The sequence below is a fragment of the Nicotiana tabacum genome, chromosome 12, assembly GCF_000715075.1.
Source record: "Nicotiana tabacum cultivar K326 chromosome 12, ASM71507v2, whole genome shotgun sequence".
NCBI lineage: Eukaryota > Viridiplantae > Streptophyta > Magnoliopsida > Solanales > Solanaceae > Nicotiana > Nicotiana tabacum.
In genome coordinates this window covers 59,390,458-59,417,060 of record NC_134091.1, presented here as the reverse complement: position 1 = coordinate 59,417,060, position 26,603 = coordinate 59,390,458, and the positions used below count along the sequence as shown (strand labels likewise).

Below are 26,603 nucleotides of genomic sequence, written 5' to 3'. Positions count from 1 at the left end.
ATTAAATAAAAAAGGTTTAGAAGTGGAGAGCATATACGTGTAATGCGAAAAAAAGAAGAAGTGCAATTCACCCAAAAGAACAAAGGCCGGAAAGGAAAGAAAAGTGGGTGGCGTCACTCGTCAGCGACCTGCAATGGTTTTTGGTCTTGTCATAGACTCATAGTTAGTAAAACAGGCTAATGTCACAAAGTAAACTGTGTGTGTATGTGTGAAAGAAAGAGATTAATGTTTACTCTCTTGCGTTGCGTGTCTGACTTGGGTTTTTCCGCTTACTCACTTCCATATTTCCTCCACCTCATACGCAGTTCCAAAATATACCCAAAAGCTACACAGAAAGTGAAAGAATGGCCATGTTCATCACTTTAGTCAATCATCATTCTAATCAAGTGTAATTATCCCTCTTTCTTGTTCCTGTTGTAGATTGAGTATTTAAGAGAGTTGTAGAATCTGCTTTAAAAAATCCAAGCTTTCATCTTTTTCCCTTTTCTCTTGCTGGGTAAGTGGCTTTTATTATCAGCTTGCACATTCTTCTATTTGGATGCTATTGCTTATTCTCTCTTTGAGTGGGTGTGTTGTTACTTTCGACTTCATTTCGATAATAATTGCTTGTTCCCTGAGTCTCCTTATTAGTCCTTTACATGCCTTCTTTAATTTCATGTTTGAAAAGATGTGTGTTTTTTTTTTTTTTTTTTTTAGGTGATTTATTCACACATGGTTGGTAGAGTTACCTGCTACTTGTGTTGGTGGTGGGAGACAGCAGGTACCCGATGGAATAGTTGAGATCTGGTCAAGCTGGCTCGGACACCAGTGTCGTAGAAAAAAATATTTGCGAATGAGTTGTTCTTATTGTATGGTTTGTTCTTTTACTTTAGTTGATTTAGAAAGCAGTTGTTCTCAGAGTTGGTACCATGGTAATCTTTTGTTAAGAATGTTGTTAAACTTTGTTTGGGATTAAGACTTAGTTGTTATAGTTGTAGATGCTTCTGAACTTCCAGCTCGACGTATATCTATTTGAGCAGTAAATTCGAGCAATTTCCAAGAGCGGCTTTGACGGTCTCAGTATTTTGCAGTTTTAGGTTGCTAAGACAGCTTTTTACAATTTTTTGTTTAATTTAGCTCTTGATGGGAAGACTGAGATTGAAATAGGCTGAAGGTCATATTCAGAAGATGGGTGGCATTTGCTCTAGAAGATTTGCCGCTGAGAGCACAACAGATTGTGGCACTCCACATAGTAATGGTGCTGGAATTGTTTATCCGTCACATAGATTGCCCACACAACTAAATAGTGATCCTATGCAATCTCCGGCTGGGGAAAACACTGATAACCAACTAAGTGAATCGGCATTATCTTTTCCAGAGGTGAATACGATTTCCCGTGGGGCTCCTATGGATGATATTGATGATGGAATTCCAAGATTGTCCAGAGATTTATCTAATAAATCTAGATCAACAAGGTCAAAGCAAGTTGCAATTGCAAAGGTGAGTAGTCTTAGAGCTGCTTCACGAACAAAAATATACTTTTTCGGCTTTACTGTTAAAAAAATTGCAAATATGAGTAGTCAATCACATATGCTATGTCATGTCCTTTGGCTGTGACCTGGATGCATCTGTCTTTTCTTTCATCATTAGTTCTGTCTGAAAATTCTCGATGTAAGAGTTATAATGATAAATATCCCCCATTGACAATAAGCAAATATGAGGGGTGGATCCACTTATACAAATGGAAGATTTCTCAGGCAAATGGATAAATCAAATGTGAAAGAGAGAAGAAGAAACCAAGTGAAGGAACAAAAGAAATGCTTTTATTGCTGTAGTGTTTGTTTTTTAGAGTATGTTATTCAAAACTAATAATGCGGGAAAACACCGTGCGATTATGACGAATTACTTGGTATTTTTTGCTTCATCTCTTGTACTCCTCTCATAAAACTGTAGAATGCAATTTGATAAACCCCTGAAAGTGTCTCCTACTCTTTATCACAACATCGGATACTACATGACACAGATTGTCATGGTATAGCCTCCAAAACGGATAAGGCTCAGTGGATTCTGTTAACTGGAATTTATTTATTTTTTCGCTTGAAAGGTTTCGGAAGTGAGTTCACTGTTGGGGAGAGCTGGTACAGCGGGGCTCGGTAAAGCAGTTGATGTGTTGGACACACTGGGTAGCAGCATGACAAATTTAAATCTAAGTAGAGGTTTTGCGTCAAGCATGGCAACAAAGGGAATTACAATTTCAATTTTGGCATTTGAAGTTGCAAACACCATTGTCAAGGGGGCCAATCTTATGCATTCCCTTTCACAAGAGAATATTAAGCATTTGAAGGAGGTGGTTCTTCCTTCAGAAGGTGTGCAGCTATTGGTATCAAACGATATGGATGAACTCTTGAGAATTGCTGCAGCAGACAAGAGGTGTGAAAGATTCTGAGATAGCTTATTGCCGTAAAGTAGATGCTACTTTCAGGTTTTGTGTGCAGAGTGTGAAATTCCTACTATTCTTGTAATATGACAGGGATGAACTGAAAATATTCTCTGGTGAAGTGGTTCGTTTTGGAAATCGCTGCAAAGATCCTCAATGGCACAACTTGGACCGTTATTTTGAAAAGTACTTGCTATAAACTTTAGTCTAGTATTGCTTGCTTGTCATCCGAACAGTGAAAATGAGTGTTGCATATCATTTATAGTGCATTTCATTATACTTAGGTTGGAATCTGAACTGACACCTCATAAACAATTGAAAGAAGAAGCAGAGGCTGTAATGCAGGAGCTCATGATCGTGGGTCAGTATACAGCTGTGAGTTTTATCTCATTCTTTCTACTTTTGTTTCATCTCTTGGTGAGAAATAAAGGCACAGGAGAATATTATTAAAGGTACTTCTCAACTGTTGTCTAACAGAGCTCAATTTTATACCCATACTTTACAACACACATAATACCGATGTGGGACACTAAGTATACTGTACATAACACTCCCCCTTAAGCCGGTACATATAAATCATATGTACCGAGCTTGTTCATTTAACTTCACAAACTTTGTAACAATATCTGCTAAGAGTATTTTTTTCTTTGACGATTACTCAATCTCAATGTGTTTAGTCCTCTCATAGAATACTGGATTTGATGCAATATGAAGGGAAACTTAATTATCATACGCAAGTTTCATTGATGGATTCCTCCAAATTTCAATTCTCTGAGCAATTGTTTGACCCAAACTAGCTCACATGTTGCATAACCATTGTTCGATATTCTGCTTCTGCACTAGATCGATCAACCACATGTTGTTTCTTGCTTTTCCAAGACACAAACCTACCTCCTTTTTTTTTTTGGATGAAGTAAGTGATATCATTATGGCATCAAGTAGATGCAAATAGTACAAAAGATAGTAAACGCAAAAGTGAGTTTGTTAGCTCCATTACAATGTGCACTATACTAAAGATAAGGAGCTAACAAAGTTCAAAAACTTATCAGTGGAGTTTACAGGAAAGAGATTACTCTAGCTATACAAAAATAAAAGACAAACTCAGAGTGTGATTAGGAGCAGTGTTGTCAAAGGCGCGCTTAAAGCGCGCTTAAGCCCTGAAGCGAGGCTCAAAACACATTGAGCGCTTCGCCTCGCTTTGTGGGCGCTTTAGTGTCGCATCAAAGCTCTAAAGCATACTTTTCCTTACCAATGAGCGTAATCCTGAAAAGACGACCTTAAACAATTGATATTTCACTTTATCGTGAATTTTTTTTCAATTTCTTTGTTCATATAATTTTTATTCGTGCTTATAATGATTAGTCTTGGACTACATGCATATTTTTACTTTTTCTCCCGTTGCGCCTTTTTTTATTAAAGCCCACGCTTTATTTGCGCTTTGCGCTTAAAGCCCCAACGGACCTTAGAGCTTTTTTGCGCTTTTCGCCTTTGATAACACTGATTAGGAGTAGATATTCCATCAAAACGTTTTCGATTCCTTTCTGTCCAGATACACCAAAAAATGTAGTCAGGAATCATTTTCCAGATCTTCCTGATGGACCTACCAACTTTCCAAGAACTCCAGCATATGTAGGCATCCTTAATCCTCTCAGGTCCAAAAACTGAAAAGAACATGTTCCAGATATCTGTAGCAACTGCACAATGTAATAGGTGATGACTGTTGGTTTCTATGTTCTGATGGCACATATAGCATCTGTTGACAATGTGTATGTTCCTTCTCTGGAGATTGACTTGAGTCAAACATGCTTTGTAGCAAGCTTTTCCAGCTGAAACAAATCACCTTAGGGGGTAATTTGTTTTTTTCCAGATTAATTTTCATGGCCAATTATCCACCATCTCATTCTGAGCACAAAGAATTGAATATCCTGCTTTAACAGAATATAGACCATCTGTTTTATCACCCCATCTTAGTCTGTCTGAAATCTGCTCGTTGGTTATGCAGTTCTCCAATCTTTCAAGTAAGGTGAGTAGTTCTTCAAGCTCCCAATTCTGTAGGTTCCTTCTGAGTTGTGGGTTCCATGCATTGTCTGCTCTATTTTGTGAGATAGTGGAGTCTGGATTACTGAAGATCAGGAAAATATTAGGATAATTAGTTTGCAAAGCTGAATGCCCCAGCCACTTGTCTTTCCTAAACTTTATGTTTGTCCCATTACCAACCTGCAACCTGCAGTTCTGGTAAAATTCATCCCACAGATTGGTTATGTTCTTCCACAAGCCTACACCATATCTAAACGTAGACACAAAATTATCTCCTACTAAAATACAATATCTAGATGTAGAACATTTATCAGTAGGTGAGCCTGCCCAATCAGCATTTGTGTATCCAACGATCTGCTCATCGTCTTGATTGTGAAGAATAGTCCTTTGCTTGGGGCTAATTTTATATACTGGAGAATGCAGGCATCTGCATCCCAATACCTTTCACTGGGAGAGTTCATAAACTAACTTACAATACTCACAAGAAAGGAAATGACAGATCTAGTCACTGTGAGGTAATTCAACTTACCAATCCTATATCTTTCAGGATTGTTAAGAGGCTCCCCTGCCATCGCAGCAGCTTAACTTTCCGATCTATATGAGTGTCAATGGGTCTACAACTTGTCATTTCTGTCTCCCCATAAGTGTCTAAAGCATACTTTCATTAGGAAATAACAATACCTGATCTAGATTGAACGACCTTAATACCTAAAAAGTATTTCAATCTGCGTAGATTCTTAGTCCAGAAGTGCTAAAAGAGGTGTTGCATCAGATTAGTGATACCATCTTGATATTGCTGGTAATAACGGTATCGTCAACATAAATCACCAAATAAATACACAGTTTGGGAGCATCATGGCTAACACATGACGACCATAACAAAGAGGTTTTCAGTTAGGCAGCAGATGTCATCTATGCAGAAGAAATCAGGAAACTGTCAGCCACTTGTTCATGCACTGCTCAGGGGCCACTGATATATGGAACATGTTCTACTGTATTTTTGGCTTAAGCTGGGTCATGCCACAGAATTTGAGAGGCACACATGAGTTGGACTCTTCGGAAAGTTGATAAGGCCATAAAAAAATTTGGCTGATGATTCCTGCAGTTATTTTTTGTTGTTTATGGACTGAGAGAAATAGAAGATGTGTTGATGGAATCTCAACTCTAAATTACTCACTTAAAGCTAAATGCTTACTCAATTTGTTTTGCTGGACTAAGTTATCCCCAGTAATTAGTATTGGACATTTTTTGGAGTTTGTTAGCACTGTTGTTCTAGATTGACACATTGTGTAGGGGCTAACAATTTCTTTTGTATTTTTGTTTCCTGTAATTATGCTCCTTGTAACTTTGCATCTTCTTGATGCCTTTTTTAACCTTCATGAAAAAAAAAAAATCTGCATCTAATCCATCTAATCCTACCTGTGTAGCATAGGCACCAATGACATTGATTGTCTTATTTCCAGAACAAGACTCAAGGAGATAGTCCTATTCCCAACTCGCTTTACCTTTAGAACCTTGTCCTTAAGTCCCCGTTCTACAATAATTCTCACTCATTCCTATTTTTATCTACCCAACAACACCTTTATTTATAATCCGTATTGTCTATATCTTTAGTCTTTTGCCCTGTCCATTTAGTTTCCTGGAGGCATGCAATGTCAACTTCCTCCTTTTTGGTTTCTACTAAATCTATTGACTTTTCTGTCAAAGAGCCTATGTTCTAGCTACCTACCCGAATCTAACTCTCTTGGGCTAGCTTCCTTATCCTTATCCGTCCATGAGGCGGGAACCTTTTTTGTTTTTGCCTTTACACACGCGCGTCCATGATAGCTTATCCTTTTATAGTTTGCACCACATCCAGGCGTTGATGTGGCAGAACTAACTTCTTTACCCATACCTTTCTATGATGCGGGAACCCTAACTCATATCTTACACACCCAAGCGGCGATTTGATGGAAGACCTAAGCTTATTTTCATCATTCCGAGTACTGATGTAACGTGTGCCTAGTTGATCACGTCCCAACGATATTTATATTCTGAGCATTCATTATGATTGGCTAGTCTTATGCTGCTGCCAACTTACTGCAACCCTGCTCCGTCATTCCGATCTGGGACCGGCATTCTCATACAGGTGGAGTTAGAGAGCTTTGTGCTTATCACAAAAATAAAAAATAAAATAAAAAAAAGAAAAAAAGGAAAAAGAAAAATGATAAAAGAAGCTGGACGGGGAGCTTTATTTGCTCATTAATTCATTTGCTGTAACTGGGGACATCTACTTGCATTCCGCTTCCTTCAAACCAGATCAACCAGCTCAGGCTCTAGTAAGGAGAACTTTGTGCTTTTTGCAGGAACTATACCATGAATGTCATGCATTGGACAGATTTGAACAAGATTATAGGCGTAAAGTTCAAGAAGACGATACTTCAAATGCTACTCAGAGAGGTATCCCATATCAATAGTTATTCCCTGTTATATTTGTTTTTCCTTAAAGCAACTTGAAGCTCTATTTTCCATGTGTGAAATTCAAATTAAGCTGCCTCAATGTGTTTAGTGTTTACCGTATTCTTATGGTTTACCAGCATAGCAATTTTTTCATGTTGTGGTGTCTTGACAGAGCACTCCATATGTCAGTATATATGGGGTTCATTGAACAGGTTACTAGTGTAACAATGTTTAGTGAGTGTTCGCATGGGGAAATTTCAAAGGTCATGAGTAAAAAGGGGGGACTTTAGGCGGAGAATGGGAAGCAACTCCGGATTTGCATTTTATAATCCTTCTGCATAATCTCTTTTGAAGACTTCGTTTAGGGAATAGTTATCTCTCTGCAAAAGCAAATCTCACACTTTCATCCGTATGTCAACTCTTGTACTGTAAGTTGTAAAGACTTCAGTTAATCTATTCTAGAGAAAAAACGTGACTTCAAAACAAGACAAGTTGCCAGCAAAGATAAAAGTTAAGTAAATGTACAATACGCTAATTTGAAGCCTTAATATTGTTGGGAGACTTCTAACTATGGTTTAGTTCAGGTCCAATGACCAAGGACTCTTGTAAAAAAGTCTGATATCTAAGTGTCCAAGCATTGGATACTAACATATTTTAATAGCCAATGTAGTTATTAGCAGAGATTGTTTGCACTCGATATTGCATGTCTGGGAACAAGTCAAATTTTCTTTAGAAAAAACGCAAATGGAAATCTTACTTTCTCATATCTGTGTCCTCGTCTTGCCTTGGGGCTATGCAGGGCACATTGGAGCGCCCCTACTCAAAAAATGACTTCAAGTTCATTTTGTGTAGAAGTCAATAAAGGCTTTATAGCACAATTCAAGTTTTCCCCATGGAATTGAGGGAATGGTGTAGAATGGACTGTAGGAGGCAGTCAGGCAGTGACAGTTTGAGTAGTTGCATAGCTGGAAATTCTTTTGGTTCTTGTTTGATGGTTGAACGAAAGATTAGGTGGTACAACCAGGGAAATCTCAACCAGGTGGAGGAAATGTTTACGGATCTATTGATTCTTCTTTTAGTCTTTGGTTGTAGACGCACGACATACTTCTCTATACTTTCAGGTGTGGTGAACCATAATTGTGGATCCTTTAGTTTTTAGTTCTTTCTAAAATAAACTGACAGGTTGTGGGTTCTGGCATTGATTACTTAGTCTTCATGAGATGTGACTAGTTATTACAGCTCACCTCCTTTCAGAATCTTTTCCTTTCAGACCAGTCCGTAATAACTATGGACTATTTTGTCTGGTGATCTAAAGAATTTCTGGTTGAGCATGTGGGGTTACTAGATGATCGCTTGAATGATAATCACTTTGCAGATCCTTATTTAATTTTTTTTGGTTCTCAAGATTAAATTTTTCAATGTAACTACCAAGGTAAATGATTTAAATCAGATCCTGATTAAGGCAGGTTAATTCAAACTCTCAGTCCAAAAAAGATGTTAGGCTTGGTATAGACTAGCACCTGAGTGTTTCTTAATCCTCTTTGTTTCTTGTGCTTTCTTGCCTTCTTCTTTTACTTTTCCTTTTCTTTTTCTCATTTGCTGCATGTCTGGTGTAATATTCTATGTTTAATTTTGTGTAGGAGATAGCCTTCCAATTTTGAGGACAGAGTTGAAAAGTCAAAGGAAGCTTGTCAAAAGCTTGAAAAAGAAATCCCTCTGGTTCAAGATATTGGAAGAGGTAGCAAGTCAGTGGTGATTTATGATCTCTTTTGTTTTTGAAATTAACAATGGTAATTTGATTTCTACTTGGTGGGCTTGTTACATGATACATATTTTATATATCATGAGATGGTTAAACTGTTTTAGATAAATTAATCAGTTTTCTTTGAATTGATCAATCTTACACTCGTAATTGAAGGTGACGGAGAAGCTAGTGGACGTTGTGCATTTCCTTCATTTGGAGATCCATGCTGCATTTGGCTATGCCGGTAATGCTTTAGAAACTTCAATGTAACTTCTCTTGTGGTTCTTTGTTGCTGTCATGTCTGCGATAGTTGGACGAGTGATTGCTGTTATTATGATTTTTTTTTCTTTTTCACTAATGCTTGTAGTCAAGTCTTGTTGTATATCTGGAGAGATTCATTTTTCGATGAAACTTTCTATGTTAAGTTGTTGATAAGCATGACAAAACTATACCTTGATTTGATTTTATCAAACTAGTGTGAGCTTAGTGCACTGGGCTGCCCTTTCTTTATGCTTGGCGTGAAGGTATGTACTACCAGTGATACCTATCAAATTGTCCGTTGAAAACAGATGGTTTCTGCTGTTGAAGCATGTCTAGTGGTCTAGGGGAATCATTGGTCTTGGATGAATTTTTGAGTAATCTGCTACTAGCATTGCAGATAACAGAACTATAGTTTCTAAAGATTTTGCTTATTGCTCATTACTTGTGTGTGATGTTACAGTTACACTAATTGTACAACTAATGAGTTGATCCAATGGTCCCTTCTGAAATGGCGTATTATTTCATTTGGAGGATAGAAACTCATGGAACTCACTTGTGAACTTTTGTTTAATCATAATAATTTTGCATTACTGTGCTGATTTTGCACAACATATCTAGTTAAAATTGTATCAGCCTGTCTTGACTAGGCTGCACATGGTTTAGTGACAAGATTGGCAAGTTTGTGGTATCATTATTACTGTAGTCTTGCTGACCCTTGCAGATGGAGATAGGCCTGTGAAAAACAACCACGAGAGGTTGGGATCTGCTGGTCTTGCATTGCATTATGCAAATATCATCACTCAGATTGATATACTTGTAAGCATCCCACGCCCATTATTTGAAAAATCACTGTTATTTTCAGCAGGCTTGCTCTAAGTATTTTGTCTTTACTTCCATCCTTCCATCCTGCCTACTTTTGTTCTCTATTGGTAATGTGAGGTTATGGAATATGGAACACAAGTCCTGTTCTTTCTCTAGCTAGCTAAGACACCTTTTTGGTGATCATATCAACAACCCTTCTCTATGCTGGTATTTTCTCAATTGATCATCATCTTTGATCCCCTTTTATATGCTCTCATTGTGCTTCAAGACTCCCCGGAGAAATTGGATTGAAGCTCACCGATCTGCCATTGAATTTGTGAATTTCAAATCTTTGCTTGAATTTGATATCTGCTAAGCTTTAGTACTTTTTGACATGCTAATGGGCAATTGAACCTTTACATTAGTAATTCATCCGGAAATTTCCTCTTTAAATTTTATGCAATATCTTTGTCCTTCAGTTTGTTACTTAGTTTTTTTTTCATCTTTATTCTGTTATAGCAGTTTTGGAACATTAAGAATTACACTTATTTCACTTGCTAAAGCGCACCTTTTGATTCCTTTGATGATAACGCTAGTTCCTTGGTAGTCTTATATACATTTTTCCATTTCTTGTTGACATCCCCAGAGAGATTGTGCTCTTTTAATAAATGATCTTGTTGAATCAATAACAAAAAGTTCAAATTAATTTTGAAGTGCTTATGTTCTTCTATTGTTGATATTGAGTTAAATATTTGATCCGTAACTACTCAGCATTTTGAAGTCCATAATCATCTAACTATTTTGCCCCTACTTTCTTACTGATTACCAAATTCCTCATGTTCATTCTGTTGATTTAGTGTTTTGATTGAGCCAACATCAAGCGGTAAGTTGGCTGTTCTATTCCTTACCTTCGTAAGGTTAACTTGGTTAAAATAAATTGCACTAGTAAGACTAATTTGATCAGTCCAACAGAATCACCTTAGATGATTCAGGTGATGACTCCAACATAATAGCTACTTTTGACTATAACCAGGAACCAATGCATTTCAATCTGCAACATTCTCCCCCTTCAATTCCTTTTTTTCCCGCTTCACAGCCCTCTGAGCTTATTCTTTTGCCTGAATCAACAATTTAACTTACTTTTCTAACGGTTAACAGTACCTACAATCTTCCCTATTTGGAAATATTAAAGTTTCCTTGTGTGTGTGTGGGTGGGGGGCAAATGAAATTTCCTCTTACTTTTCATGCTCTATCATTTTCTTTCCCTTGTTATTTTTGTTTTATTTTCTAAATTCTTTCCCTTTCTTCAATTGAATTCTTCCTTCTGAATTCTAATTAAAAGAAGAAATAAAAATATTGAATGACTTGGCATTGGGATTGACTCATGCTCTCAACCAGTACAAGCTAATTCTGCGAAAGTTCCCTCTGTGGTATGCCTTTACTGCTTCCCTGCTGAAGCAGATTTTAGCTCCAAAATGCCCCACTCCATTCCTCCACCCCCCCCCCCCCACAACCGCCAAAAAATAAAAATAAAAATTCTTATGACCACTTAAACTGTCCTTCCCAGGTCTTCAATCCATCCCCTCATCTTTTTCTCACCTGTCTTATCACTTGTGCCTCCTCGCGTTTCTCCTTTGGCATGCTGTTCCCAGATTTAAACAATAAAGCTTGGAAGAGAGGTTATATATGTCAGAATCTTCTTCTTTTTGGCTTATGCTGAACATAATGTTCTGTTTCTCTCTGGGTTGGCAAAGTGGCATAGAAAGTCTCAGATGCTAGGTCCAACTTAGAGACTCAACCAAGTTCCAGAAGTTATTATTTTTGCACCTAAATTGCTGAAAGTTAACTGAATCAATGAATGAATTGGGTAATCAGTTTTTCAGTTTAGTTGAGTGGAAAGCTAAATGACAGACTAAATTGATCTTCCATAGTGGTAGGAACAGTTTGAGCAGCTTCTTCGAGGGGCCAAGTACAGAAAGAAGGTATATTTCTCAAGAAGAGAAAAAAGAGAAGTATTTGAAGGGTTTAACTGATGTTAGCAAATGTCTAGAAGTGCTGATGTCATTCGAGCCTCTATTTAATCTTTTGATTGTCCAATTGGCTAGTCTGGATATTGAAGTGTTTTCCATTTTGGCCAGGTTTAAACTGAAGCATCCATCCTCTTATTTCCATGTTCTTCTCTAATCAGGAGCCCTAGTAAGATGGGAAGGTAGATAACAAGCTAACTTAGTTCTCCCAAGATGGACCTTGAAATCTTAAGTTTGTTAGAGATTGTATCCTGTGGAATCAGATTTTAGAGGCAAGGGCTTGTTTAGATCGTACTTTCTCTTTGCAGCATTCCATCTTCTGCTCTGTTACCTATGAGAAGTTTTTACCCAAACAGCTTTGACTATTTAAAAAAAAATCTTGAGTATTGAGATTCTCTGATGCTTGACAATTGGAATACAATTAGAAGCAATGCCACTATGACAAATGATATCTTCTCTATTACTTTGGACTTATAGAAGGTAGCGATTATTGTAAATTGGAAATTGGGATAGTGCAACTAAGATCACGATCTGACAATGTCTATTATGAGAATTTTAGAGGATCTCATTAAACTATCATCGGAGAAATTTGGGTTTGGGCTTACTTGTAAGCATTGTTGTGTTATAGATATGCAGTTTTCATTTTTTTATTTTTATTTTTCCACAAAACTTCTGGTTCTTGTGCATAGTCCGCAAAGAGGCCTCATGTTGGAGAATCATTATCATAATGGATGTCAAATTTATTTTCCATTGACATGTATGGTGATAACCATATTTTAGAAGTTTGGACAGTGCAAATGAGTTTTTAGTATTTCATCATAACAAACCTACCGCACTGTAAGCGCCAGAGGTGTTCTTATTGTGAAGAACAAGAGAAGAGATGAGAGAATTTGTGTTGTATGAATTGACAATGTATAAGAAGAGCTCCTCATATAGAAGTTCTAGACCACATATACTCTGGTAGATAGTTACTTCATACTCCTAGCATGATAAACAAATATTTTACTACTAAAAATAAATTATATGCATAAAATTCTTTGGAATATTACAAGACATAGTACAATGAATCTGGTCAATATTGTAACTCTCTGTCAAGTTGGAGCATACAGATCATAGATTCCGAACATGCCACACATATATTACGTTGGTCATTAGAGTTGGATTGCATTTTTAGCGGATAAAGTGGATGAATCTCAATATGTCTAATGGTCCTTTCGACGCATATTGATTTAGATGCTCTATATTTATTTCATTTGTGCTACTTCTCTGAACTTTAAATTTCTTGAGTAACTGCTTAAACTATATAAGCTCATCGCAGGCTTATAGCTGTATACTCAGCTTATGTCTTGATCTAGCAACCATATCTTTGCTTTGTACATATTGCTTGTTTATTAGGAATTTAGGATAGGACCTTTTCATATCCCGTATGACTTGGACTTGTCTTGGCTCTCTTCTTTGAGAAGCGAGACTGTGAGACTTCGGTTAGATGGTTTCGTGTGCATAGTTTTCGAGAAACACGGGATTGTGATAGCAAGGCTTATTGCTTAATGTCTTACCTATAAAAGAAGTAGAACCTCCCCTGAGATGGTAGGTTTCATTTAATCAAAACATAACACTTGAATGTAGATTGCCTATTGAATGAGATTTAGCCCAATATGCATTCTTAAACCTGACCCATGAATTTTTAGGTCAACTACTTCATTGGATGAACATCTAGCCTAATATGCATTTGTAAACCTAACCCGTGGATGGAAGTGTAACAGAAAAACCGAAAAATCAAATTGAAGCGGAAAACCTAGTCAAACCAATGAAAGACCGACTTGTGGTCTGACTAGACTTAGTTTAGTGTTAATTTAAAACCCGGCAATGTCTGGTTTGGTTTGGGGTTAAACCTCCCCAGGAAAAAAAAATTCGAATAAAAAATCGAACCAAATTGACTATATATGTATAAATAAGATGTATGTTTGTATATGTATTTTGAATTCTGCAACTCATAACTAAAGTAAAAATAAAATTTTTAGAACTGGATTAAGAACATGTTGATTATCTTAAGTTCATAAATGAAAATAAGTAAAACAAAAAAGTATGAGGGTTTTGGCCTATAATATTTGTGCTCATTATCAATGCATCTCATATGTAACATTGAAGACTTAACTCCTCCATGACTTATTGTAAAGAAAAAAAGAGGCAAAACCAGATGCAAGCAAACTAATTTAGCAATTCTTAAAGTTTGACTAACCTAATTTAATCTTTAACCTAATTTAACCTTTACCATAAGAAGAAATTAGGTTGTTTCGTTGGATTCGGACAAATCCACAACGGTTTCAATTTTGAAATGGAGAATAAGTTATGTTTTTATGCCGACAAAAATGATTTGGGTTTAACCATTTATAATGAAATATTAAATTTATTAATTCACCTCTATATAAGGTGGGAAGAAATATCCTTTTTAGATACTTTCAGTTTCAAAAGATATGTATCATTTCATGTGTAAGTCTAAACTAGATACATTTATAATGTGACATTAAATTCAGTATTTGTTTATTAATTCACCTATATATAAGGTGGGAAGAAATATCCTTTTTTAGATACTTTCAGTTTCAAAAGAAAAATAATATGTTTCATTTCATAATTAAGTGTAATCTAGACATATTTATAGTGAGATATTAAGTTCATTAGTTCTACATACAAAGTGGGACAAATTTTTTAATTTCAGTGCATGCTAGGAAACTTCACATTGACATACACCTAATATTCACGTGATTGGAGAAAAACTTGAAAAAACTAAGACCCCCGACAAAATTGGAAAAATCAAAACTGGAAACCGACTTTATGTTGGTCTGATTTGGTTATATTTAACAAACTGACATAGTTGGCTTGGTGTTTTTTTAAAGGAAAAACCAACTAAACCGAACCATGTACACTCTACCCGTGGACTTTAAGGTCGACTACTTCCAAGACAAGGAGAGCCCTTAACATGCTTGGGTCGTTATAAGAGATTGGTCGATAAGTTGAATTATCTAACCATCACATGCCCGGATGTCTCATTTGTTGTTATTTTTGTCGGTCACTTTTTGCAAGATCCTCTCATGATAGTCGCTAGGATACAGTGGTACACATCCTTCAACGTATCAAGAATAATCCAAGACATGACTTCAATGAGAGGATTGAGGAAATAGTGAAATTATTAGGTATGCAGATGCATACCGGGCTAGATCCATGACTCCATTCGATATACTATCTACATCCAGCTATTCTGCATCTTGGGAAGTTTCCTGTTTTTTTTTTTTTAAAATAGGTAAGACATGAACAAATAAGCCTGCTTTCATAAATTTTGCTGCTTATCGATTGAAAACAAAGTGCCCCAAGCCATCTAAGTACTGTCTCATTTGCCGAAGAAGAGAGCTGAAACTTAAGTTGTCCCAAATCTTTAGTTTGGAAGTGAATGAAGAAACCTCATTTTAGTGTCTCACCCTTTCTGGTCATCTTCATTAATGACTTTACTCACGGATGAACATGATAGAGACACCGATGATATAGAGTGTCATGAGAAAACAATCCGACATACATGAGCTATTACAAAATGTTGAACTACATAAGTGAACCGTCCAAACAAACTCGTGGAGACTGTTTGATGTTGACATACTAGACTGGACTCCCTTAGAGCAACAAAGTAGGTATTGCTTCATATAAAGTATAAACCTCCTCCTCTAGCTCGTTATGGAGAAATGTGTCTTTGATATAGACCTAATGAAGAGACCGATTCATGCGTTCATAGATAGTAAGAAGAGAGAAGAGATCACCACAATTATGAACTTCGGGTATGCTTTAACTACAATACGAGCTTTAAGTTGGTCAAGTTGTCCATCAATCCCTATTTTTATCAAGTATACCTATCGACACGCAAATGTGGACTTTCCGGCCAGCAACTATACTAGTTTCCATGCACTGGAATGCAAGATACACATTTCATAATCAATTTGCACATTTCACCCTGGACTAGCTAATGCCTTGGTAGCTCGTGGAATAGAAACAGAAAATATTGACAACACAAAAAGTATACTGGTATGGAGACATCAGATGATAACTTAAGAAGTTATATAGGGGGGTGAGGGTTTCGAATTGTGTGAAAACATTTTCGAACAATGATAATGAGATCATCTATTGGAGGCAAGGCACGACTGGGACTGGAATGCGCGCGATGAAGTAATTGAGTCATCTACTGTACTATCAATGGGGACCTCACTAGTAACTAAAGGAGGAAGGTCGAGAATAGTCAAATTGTGGAGAATAAAAATATGAATGATAATGCTCAAAGAATGTTCATATTCGGAGACAAAAGTACCAATTTAACGCGGGAGATTAAAGTTTTTGCAAGCTGCGAGTACCCATAAAGACATTTCACTGACATCACAGTGATTTATCTTTCCTGAAGTTACATCATGCACAAAAGGTTACTCCCAAAAACTTTATGCGGAAGTTTATACAGAGATTCATTAGGATATTGACCGAATAAGGAATTTAATATTTTGGAGCCGACGAAGACATACAAGTTGATTAGCTAACACCAAGAACTGGTTTTATCTAAAATTGAAGAGGAATATTATAGTGAATTACTGAAGTAGTAATGTGTCGGTAGCCCAACTAGGTGATTGTTCTTGTGCTCAACTATCCTTTTTATGTTGAAGAGTGTAATGAGATGATGACTAATGGAGTCTTTCTTGGGAAGATATGGATACTTTGAATTGACTTGTAAAAGTACTCCTTGGTATTGTCACTTTGTAAGGTACTAATTGGGACTCCTATTGGATTATAACATCCTCATAAAATTCTTACGTATATAAAACAACTCAGAACCAAGTTTTCAAGGGCAGTGGGAGTAATCATCAATCAAGTGAAACAGTAATGGAAGCCAAGACTAGAACTAACTGGCTTGGTTATATATATTTTGGTGGACAAGTTCTAAAGCGGTAGATAGTCTACCATTATCTTGTTTTGGGGAAGTAGCGCATTTTTGTTTTCCAAGTTTATACAACTTGCTTTCTATTGATTACATGGCGGAAAATTAGAAAGTCTCTGTCGAAGTTACGAGAGATGGTGATGACCAAGATGTCCATGGATATGAAGAATGGGATTCACCACTAGTAAATGCAGTGGAACCACAACCAGCCACTAATAAAGGCCTCTTGACTGGCGCCCTTCATCCAATTGGCTGTTTTGTAACCTGATCTTGCACAAGAGCTCATTGATTAGTAAAGCTACATGAACAGTCAAGGAATTGAGTAAGTTCGCCTATAATATAAGGCTAAATGGGCATTCAGGAACATATAGGACGTAGTTAAGAGTCAAAGATGGAGTAATGAGAACTTAGTGACTCCTATGTCCATGGTTCTGGCGCCATTAGTAAGGGTACTTATGGGTGGTAACTAAATGTTGGAAAAATAAAAGAACAGATGTCTATTACCAGTCCTGTGATCTAAGATTCCTAAATAGAAATGAAGAGCTTTTGAGGCATGTATTTGAGTTACTGGTATGTGATAGAGATGGACAAATACTTAGCCTATATTTTAGGATCCGCCATATTTTTCACTAGATCCACAATTGGCTGATCTCCTAAATGTGCTTTCTGATTTTTGTTTTCCATTGCCATTTATGATCAGAAAAGAAGAGTGAATTGGTTTTCACTTGACTTTAGTAGTGAATTTGACAAATCTGACTGCAGGAATGGACTCAGGACTCTGGAAAGCCCAAGTAAAAAGTTCTTTGTCATTTTTCTTTTTCTTTTCTCTTGAATGGATGTGGTCTAAAGCTGACTGGGCGCTGGCGTATCTCTGACTGGACTGATAACATGATGCTGACTGCTAACTAGTTTGCTGAAATTGCTGACGCGGCATTGACTTGGCTGCTGATTGGATTACAATGTACCGAAAGAACTCTATATTTAGGAGTTCTATGCCATGTATATAATAAATAGTTTATTTGATACTCCTAACACTCTTAAGTAAATATTCCATTGTTAGCTAAAGAATATATCCAGAGTTATTGGAATATTACACAATATGATACAAGAAATCTGGTCAATATTATGGTGCTCATCATGATATTGTTTGTGCCAAGATACTCATAGCTTGACAAAAACAAACATGTTGTGAGTATTTATTGTGAGAAGATGCCTCTTTTCATCCCCTCGTTTCGAAGTGTTTCTCAACTTTTGTTATTTTTACGTGCATTACTATCTGTCTACTGCTGGAATTATATATTTTGCAATCTAACAGAAGCGTAACTGATCGGCATTTTCAAATCATAGCCACATTAGTCGACTAGCTTATTAAACATGCATAGATTATTGTTACACAGTTATATTTTGTAATTTCTTTATTAATCACATCGCCTATTGGCATTACTAGCTAAGATATCTCTGTTATGATCAGGTAACTCGATCAGGGACAATCCCCCCAAGTACAAGAGATGCTCTATACCAAGGGTTGCCACCACGCATAAAGTCAGCATTACGTTTCAAATTACTGTCATTCTCACTCAAGGAAGAGGTACTTATGGTTATATGATTTATATCGTATCTAATGTCGAGGATGGATTATTCTATATTTTGCTTGTGACGGGTTTGCAAGTTTCTTCCTTCGAGTTAATTGAATTGTTAACAATTTCCTTGTGCAGTTGACAGTCCTGCAAATCAAAGGTGAAATGGAGAAAACATTGCAGTGGCTTGTACCCATGGCAACCAATACTACCAAGTAAAAACTTCTGTCCATGGCAATACTTCTTCATTGGCTATGGTTGCATGATCGTTACTATGTTCTAATCCCAATATGACTTTTGCTCTGCTACTTCTTTTTGGGACTTCTTTATCAAAAAAAATCTTTTTGGGACTCCTAATATTCGCAGGATGCTGTTAGGAGGTAATCTTTCCTTTTCTACAGATTTTACATAACTTGAGGTGATCATTCAAAATAAAACTGCGTGAGACTGATAAAAAATTATCCTTATGTGATGCTGGGAACAAAAGAAAGAAAAGCAAACAACGGCTGGTATGATGTAAGATGTTTTAGATGGTAATTTTTTTTTACAGAAGATGCTTTCCCGGCAAAATCATTTTCCAAGTTATTTTCGTTTTTCGTTAAGCATAAATTGGTGAAATACAATACTGGTTGTTGGATGTGGAAGGTTGAGGTTGGGCATGGCTTTAGTGTTTGGCGATAATTATATTTAGTAGGAATGGAAATAATGTTTACCTATAGGAACAAGTGTCAATGGACTGAAAATGAATGTTGTTGTCCATTACATAAGTTGTTTTCCTTCAATTCATCTGAATGAAAATGATTCTCAATGTTTTCAAATAGGAACAAGTGTCATGGACTGAAAAGATGGTTTCCTAGACAAAAGCATTCTCAATATCTTTTGGAACTTAGTGACAGAAAACGATTTCTAACGATGGCATATGTCATATCAACTGGGCCGATCTATTTAAAGGAAAAGACATGAAAGGGTAAAAGTAGCTACTTCCCAAAAATCGAAATTCTTGATCAATGGAGGAACAATATCACCATTTTTGTTCAATAAGATACCAAAGTGGTGATTGATAAGGATGTATTATTTGAAACGATCAAAAAATAAAGATGTATCATTTGACATCTGTATCCTAATATGTACATCTTTTCAGTACAAGCACTAGTTTGGCCTGCTAAAGAGTGGTTGGATGAGGTCTTTCCCTCCTTTTCCACCCACTCTTGTATGATAAAAAGAAGTAGGTGGTTTATTTTTTATCCTCCACTTCTTTGATCTCTTACCAAAGTCAATCCTAATTCCTAAAACAGTTCATGTTTATCCTATCCATCTCTTTAAAGAAAGAAAATATAACACAACATAGATTCAGGGAAAAAATAAAAATGCCATTCTGTTTCGCATTTATGGTGCTGTGGAAGTCGAATAGGGAAGGAAGTTGAAACTTCTATAGCTTCACATTCTTGGGGCTAAGTCTGCCCCTGAAATTTGGAACACATTAGACCAAAATTGATTATGCATTACGTTAAAATATTTTGGTTTAATCATCTCCCCGCGTACATAACACTGTTTTTTCTTTCCAAAAATAATTTCAGGGCCCACCATGGCTTCGGATGGGTTGGAGAATGGGCAAATACAGGGTGAGCTTAAATCTCTGTGGACTTATCTTTTAATTCGATTGGATCTTCTTTTGACTTTGTCTAATTGAAAAAGAAAATATCTGTAGGTCCGAAATAAACAGGAAACCTGCTAGCCAAGTTGATCTTCTTCGAATCGAGACACTGTATCATGCAGATAAGGAGAAAACAGAAGGATTTATTCTTGAATTAGTAGTGTGGCTCCATTATCTTGTCAGTCAGTCAAGAATTGCTGCTAATGGTGGAGTAAGATCTCCAATCCGTTCCCCTAATCAAAGGTTGATTCAGTTCTCTACCCACAAACCAAGCTCTCCATCTTCCCCGTTAACGGTTGAAGACCAAGAAATGCTTCGTGATGTAAGCAAGAGAAAACTAACTCCAGGGATTAGCAAGTCTCAAGAATTTGATACTGAAAAAACAAGGTTGAGCAAGTACCACAGGCTAAGTAAGAGCAGTAGCCATTCACCTATTATAAGTGAAACCAGGAAAGACCCCTTTCCGTCTTCTGTTCCAGTGATCGACTTTGACATTGACCGGATGAAAGCTTTGGATGTCATTGACAGAGTGGACACAATTCGAGGTGCATAACAGTACTACATTCGACTGCATTGCCAAATCGGATATCATGTGCATATGGCAAAACGAAAATGGAGTATCTTTTAACTGGACACCGGCTCTACTGTGATGCTACAGCAGCCCTAATGCATCAACAAATCATCATCATCATCATCTTTCCTTGTAGTATGACCTATTTACGTTAGGGAATCGGATATCTCTAACGCGTAGAGGATCAGAGATTTGTTGTAATGCAATATTTCCAGTAAATTCAGGGTGCTGCGGCGAGTGGAAATGATTTTTCTTCTATTTTTTGTTTTCTTAGAGGAAAAAGGGGGGCTTCGGACCCGGAACAGCATGGTGGGTAGGTGGGTGGGTGGGGAAGAACTAAGAAGGTAGAGTTGAGTCCTTTTTTTTTGGAGAGAAATGTATCTTAAATTTCTATTATCTTATGTACAGTGTTTTAAATAATTAAAAGTTTGTTATGTTTGTCTCCTTTATTGTCATCCTTTATACACTATTAAATGGAGCATTCTTTGCAGACATGAAAGGTGCAAATAAAGATTTTTAAGGGATGTGCTTTTCTTGTAATTTGCACACCTACTTTTTTCTATTTTCATTTAGACATAATTTCACTTATATATTTTTGATGATAATTTTACTTATATACCAACGTTTTTAATTCCATTGTAGCAGTAACGTTTGCGTGAACGTCCCTTAGTGCAGGTTTGATCACTCACTAGGAGTTCTGGGCATTTGCACAGGCAGCCACTTTTAAGGAAGCTACATAAATGAAAAATTAGTGCAAATTTAGCCATAGTCAGTCTTTGGTCTGAAATTCGAATTACAACAACAGAACTTTAAATTAGAATTTGAATTACTACACCTGAATTTCAGTCTAGTATTTATACCAAACTTCAGACTAAAAAGGTTGTGCATTGATGGTGGCTAGCTTCTCAAAAAAATTCAGATTGTGGCTAAATTTTATGTACAGTACACACACTCACTCTCTCTCTTTTAAATAATTTTAAAAAGGTGGAAAAATGTTAAATATTTTAAGTTATCCTATTAGGATTTGCACGTCAAAAGTGTAAGGTTGGGTTCTTCTAATGAAAAGATAAAAAGGGTAATCATATGCTCCTTGCCGCCCATGTGTAGGTATCAAATAAATAAAAAAACGATGACAATAGAATGCTTCACAAATATGATGATAATGATTCTTAACTACCTCCTTGATTACATAAATAAATAAATAAATAGAATGTACAAAAAGGAAAAGAAGATACTGATTCTTTTGAGATGTGTAAGACTAATAATAACATTATATAGAATGATATATGATTTTTGTAATGAAGAGATGATAGAAGTTCATTCAAAGTTGACTTAGGGAGTAAAAGGACTTCCATTTGCTATCTCTAAATCTAATTTCACAGCCAAAAAAGAGTATCCAATTCCAAGCTATACTTATCTTTGTGGATTACGCGATGGAAGAGAATCATGTAATGGATTTGACTAGAAGATGTATATTCGTGGGGATTACGTAATACGTACTATATATTGTGTTTGGTTAATATTACCAGAAACTGTCTCATTGATAATCCTTTACATATATGTTTAATTAGCCATTAGTTTAACAAGAACATATATTGAAGGGCATAATATGTATAAATATTTGCAAATTTAAAATAATGACTTTAAGTAGTTGACTGCCCTTCGACAACTCGCTCATAAAAAAAGAGCTTTTTTTTTTAAGTTGAGTCATTATATCACTTGTTAAAATATGCACTTCGCTCAAATTTTTAACTTTCTCTTATTCTTTAATTTAAGAACTCTTTCAACTTAGATAGCTCTCAAACTAAAAGTTTCTATGCAGTAACGATACTAATATAAGCTCGTGATAACTACGGGTGTACAAATAAAACCGACAAATTATACAAATCCGATAATCCGAGTCAAACCGAGAAAAAAAAATCCAACTATGGTTTGGTGTTGGAAAAAACAATCCGACCATATTTGGTTTGGTTTGGTTTTAACTAAAAAAAGTCAAACCAAAACCAAACAAAACCAACCCGATATTATATGTATAGAATTTTTAAATATATTTAATTCATAAAAATATTTACGACAGTGTAGTTTACAAATATTTCTTAAGCTTTTTCTTAGTTTTATCTTTTAACGTATTATTTCAAGCTTGGGCTTATAATTTTTAGATTCTCCAATAAGTTTTATAGTCCATAAATATTAGTAACTCAAATAAATCCTAAACCAAAATCAAATCAATACTAATGCTAATAAAAGACATTCAATTCAATTGCACTATGAATGAAAATAGTGTTGGATATCTATTTTTTAGTTTTTTCATGATTTAAATAAAATGTATAACTTATTTTTCTTTTAGTGGTTAGTCATGTAAATAATAGTATTTATTAGTCATAATTTTAAATTATGTTTGTTTTCATTATGGCATATTAATAATATTTATTTTATGCTATTTTATTATCTTTATTGTTGAATATTTTAGTACAATGCCATGACTCATCTCATATTTATGTTATTTTATTGAAAAATACCTTATATAGTTATGTCTTACTAGGATTAAAGAAATATTTGGAGCACAAATTTTACTTTTTGTGCTATGAAGACTTTATGGAAAAAAAAAATGAAAAAACCCGAAAACCTGAAAATTCTGAGAAAAGCCGAGATTAAAAAACCGGACTTTTATTGGTTTGGTTTGGTAATTAGAAAATCAGAATCAACCCGACCCATGTACAACTATAATGACAACAATGAAGAATGGAATTTGGTGCATTTCTAAGAGAAGCTTCTTAAAACTAAAAATTAAGAATTTTATCCTCCCTAAACATCCTTTTAAAATTATTTTTTAGGGTCGAGGAATCCAGAATGGAAGAAAAGAGAAGGGTTTAACATTTGTTGTTGTTGAGTTGTATATCACAGTCCAAAGCTCCACCTAAATTGCACTTTTATCAGAATAGTGAAGCCAATACTTTCTTTAGTGGATAACACATAACGAAGCTATAATGCCAGACAATTACTAATTATGAAAATTAAAAAGTGTTCTCTCCATCAAATTTCTCATATTTGATTCGATTTTATAGAAAAAATCTATCTATCTAAATCACGAAACTACTAACTTTCAACAAACTTTTGATTAATGATGATTTTTTTGACCCAAAAGTGTTCTGAACCTCAAGTTCAATGAATAATCATTAATTCTTGTTTAAATTCAAAACATGTCGATCGATTCTCTAGTAGTACATTTAGTGGAGTGGTTTTCTAATGATTGTAAATTATCCAATTTTGTTCGGACACTAAGTCAACACCAATTAACAGTTTGTAAATGCATTGCTGACTGTAACTATAGTTTTTTAAACTTATTTTATTATATGCATTTCCATCAAAAACTTCCACACGTTCATTTATATATTTATAAAATTAAGTGAGGTCAAGGCCTTCTCAAAACACAAGATCAGTATTAAGAAGTGTGTGTTGGACTGAAATGCCAAAGTGGATAATTGACTCATTTCTTGCTGGAAAGTTAACCCATTTTCTTCCTTCACCTTATTGCTTGATTTTATTATTAATAATATTAATAGTTTGTATAATTTTTATTTTTTCATTATAATTTATTGCTTGTAACTAAGTGATTCCTATAAGTTTACTCATGACAATCATATAAACAGATGAAAGAAAAAAAGACATATCAGTGTATTTCAATCGATTTTGATTTTTCAATGCGGATAAACAAATCAACCTTTTTCCATTAATTTTTGGAGGTATATTATATATTTATTTTCATTAGTGAGACTCCCTTTCTTTTGATATCTCCTATCTTGTTGAATCTTGAAAGTTAAATCATTTCACGGGTCTTGTGAAGTGAAAAACTATGAAGAGAAATTCACATGAATTTAGAAAGGGCAGGTTGTGTTTGTGTACAAAATATATAAAGTTTTTATTATTATTATTATTATTATTATTATTATTGTGAGTACCTAATTTTTGACTATATTTGAATTTTTACCACTTTCTACTATGTAAATATTTTTAGAAATTTAATATATATATTTTTTAGCTTTGTTATATTTCTTTTATATAGAGTAAGAATTAAAAATAATTTAAAAGGTCAAATTATTACTATTAGTATTATTTTTATTTCTTATCTTTATTTTAAAATAAAATAAAATAAAATAAACCGATTTTTTTAAAAATTTTCGGATGAGAATAAAATAATAGGAAAATTAAAAGTATGGAATAAAAAATTAAAAGTAAAAGTAGATGGAAATTATTTTTTAAAAAAAGTAAAAGAAAGTAGAAAATTAAAAAAATAAAAGTAAAAGAATGTGAAAATTTAAAAAAATAAAAATAAAAATAAATATGAAATTAAAAAATAAAAGTAAAGGTAGCTGAATTTCTTTTAAAAAAAGTAAAAGAAAGTGAAAATTTAAAACAGAAAAGTAAAATAAGTGAAAATTAAAAAAAAGTAAAATAAGTGAAAAATAAAAAAAAAGTAAAGTAAAAAAATTGGAAAATTTAAAAAATAAAAGTAAAGGAAAGTAGGGAATTAATTCTTTTTAAAAAAGAAGAAAAATGGGAAGTGAAAATTTTTTTTAATTAAAAAATAATAAAATAATAATAAACAAATCTAAAAAAATTCCGATTTTTTTTCTATAAATAGAAGAGAAATGTAAGGAGAAAATAAAAAGAAAGGGAAGGAAAAAATAGGAGAGAATTGAGAGAAAATAAAGATTCTTCTTCTGCACTAAGGGAATTTCTACTCGTTTCATTCTTTCTTCCTCTTTCTTTCGAAAATTCAAGCAATTCATCACCCTCTTTAAGACCCAAAATGCCTCAAATTCAAGCCTAAAAGCACCTTGTGAAGCTTCATTTATAGTCACCTCTCTCACGCCAAAAACCAGCAGCCTCACGAGGTACAATCGAGTTTTGGTCCGGGCTCGAATTTTAGAAGGTTCGTCGCTAGATTTTTTGCTCATCTGCTGATTTTTTCTTGATTTGGTGTACTTGCTCGGCTCAGACTTATTTTTGCATTAATCAAGTTCTGAAGAAATTTTTTTTGCTTAAAGGTTCATTTCTTATCCTCCATTTGTTAATTATTTCATTGTTTTGTGTGATGTTCTTATAGAGGTTCATGTTATAATTTTTTGTGTTGTTTTATTTATACACATTATCATGTTGTAGTTTCTTTTTACATGTTTCAAGCGATTTGTCAACAAATTATTTGAATAGGATTTCATCTTAATGAGATTTGCTATTTAAAATTAAGAATGACGATCTTACCATATTAATGGGCCGTGCGTTTGAGGTCAGGTAAGTGAACCAGAAACGAGTTACCACATTTAATAGGAAAGAAAGAATTAGACATGGGTTGGATTGAGTATAAATCTGTCACACCCAATAATTTTGTCACTAGACTAATAATTAGCTCATTCTTCCATAATGGATAAATGTCTCCTAATTTCAAAGATAGAGTAGTAAGTTGTAAATATTTTTAAGTGTGGATGACTTGTCAATACTTTAAATAACTAATATATTTCCTGATTTCCAAATAATTTACTATCCATAAACTCTTGGTCTTACAACAATTTCAAATTAGTTTAGGAAAATAATACAAGTACGCGTTCACGTGACTTGACCAATCAACTTCGAATAATAATAAATGTGTTATTGATTGTGTACACGTATGCCTGACATGATTTCAGGATAATTTTCATAAATCTAATCAAGCAATAAAAGCGGACATAGGTAAAAACATGAGAACCAATAAAATACAGGTTATCCAGAAATAATATAAGCCAAATGTAGTCAATAAAGCGACCGTGCTAGAACCACGAGACTCGGAAAATGCCTTACACCTTCTCCCCAGTCAACATAATTCCTTACCCACACTTTGTTTTCGCAGACCAATAATAATAGAGTCAAACCTTCCTTTGACTACGGATTTAAATAAATGGTGACTTGGAACATCTAAAAAATTAATTCCAAGTGGCGACTCTGTAAATAAAAATAATCCCTACTCAAATTTGTCACTTTAATTGAAAAAACTCTTTAACCCATAATAATCCATAATACATATCTTTTGGGGGGTAAAAAGGAGGTGTGGCAGCTCTAGCGACTCCGCTGGGGAAAAGAAC

General features: G+C 34.8%; 1 protein-coding gene across 7 annotated transcripts; it reads left to right on the top strand.

The window, feature by feature from the left end:
* Positions 1–51: 51 nt before the first annotated feature.
* LOC107813168 (protein PSK SIMULATOR 1) lies at positions 52–21,049 on the top strand. 7 transcript variants are annotated; one of them, XM_075226543.1, is made up of 14 exons: positions 60–388; positions 697–760; positions 1,117–1,479; positions 2,084–2,409; positions 2,510–2,602; positions 2,701–2,791; positions 6,799–6,892; positions 8,533–8,630; positions 8,811–8,880; positions 9,619–9,713; positions 18,157–18,273; positions 18,401–18,477; positions 19,840–19,884; positions 19,971–21,049. In XM_075226543.1, exons 3-14 carry the CDS (start codon positions 1,168–1,170, stop codon positions 20,467–20,469), a joined length of 1,917 nt encoding a protein of 638 aa, XP_075082644.1. In that variant the 5' UTR covers positions 60–388; positions 697–760; positions 1,117–1,167; the 3' UTR covers positions 20,470–21,049. The 7 variants fall into 7 exon arrangements, with proteins under 7 accessions (XP_075082642.1, XP_075082644.1, XP_016493880.1 ...); XM_016638394.2 differs by having other exon boundaries at positions 60–496; XM_016638393.2 differs by having other exon boundaries at positions 60–496; positions 697–848.
* The last annotated feature ends 5,554 nt before the right edge of the window (positions 21,050–26,603 follow it).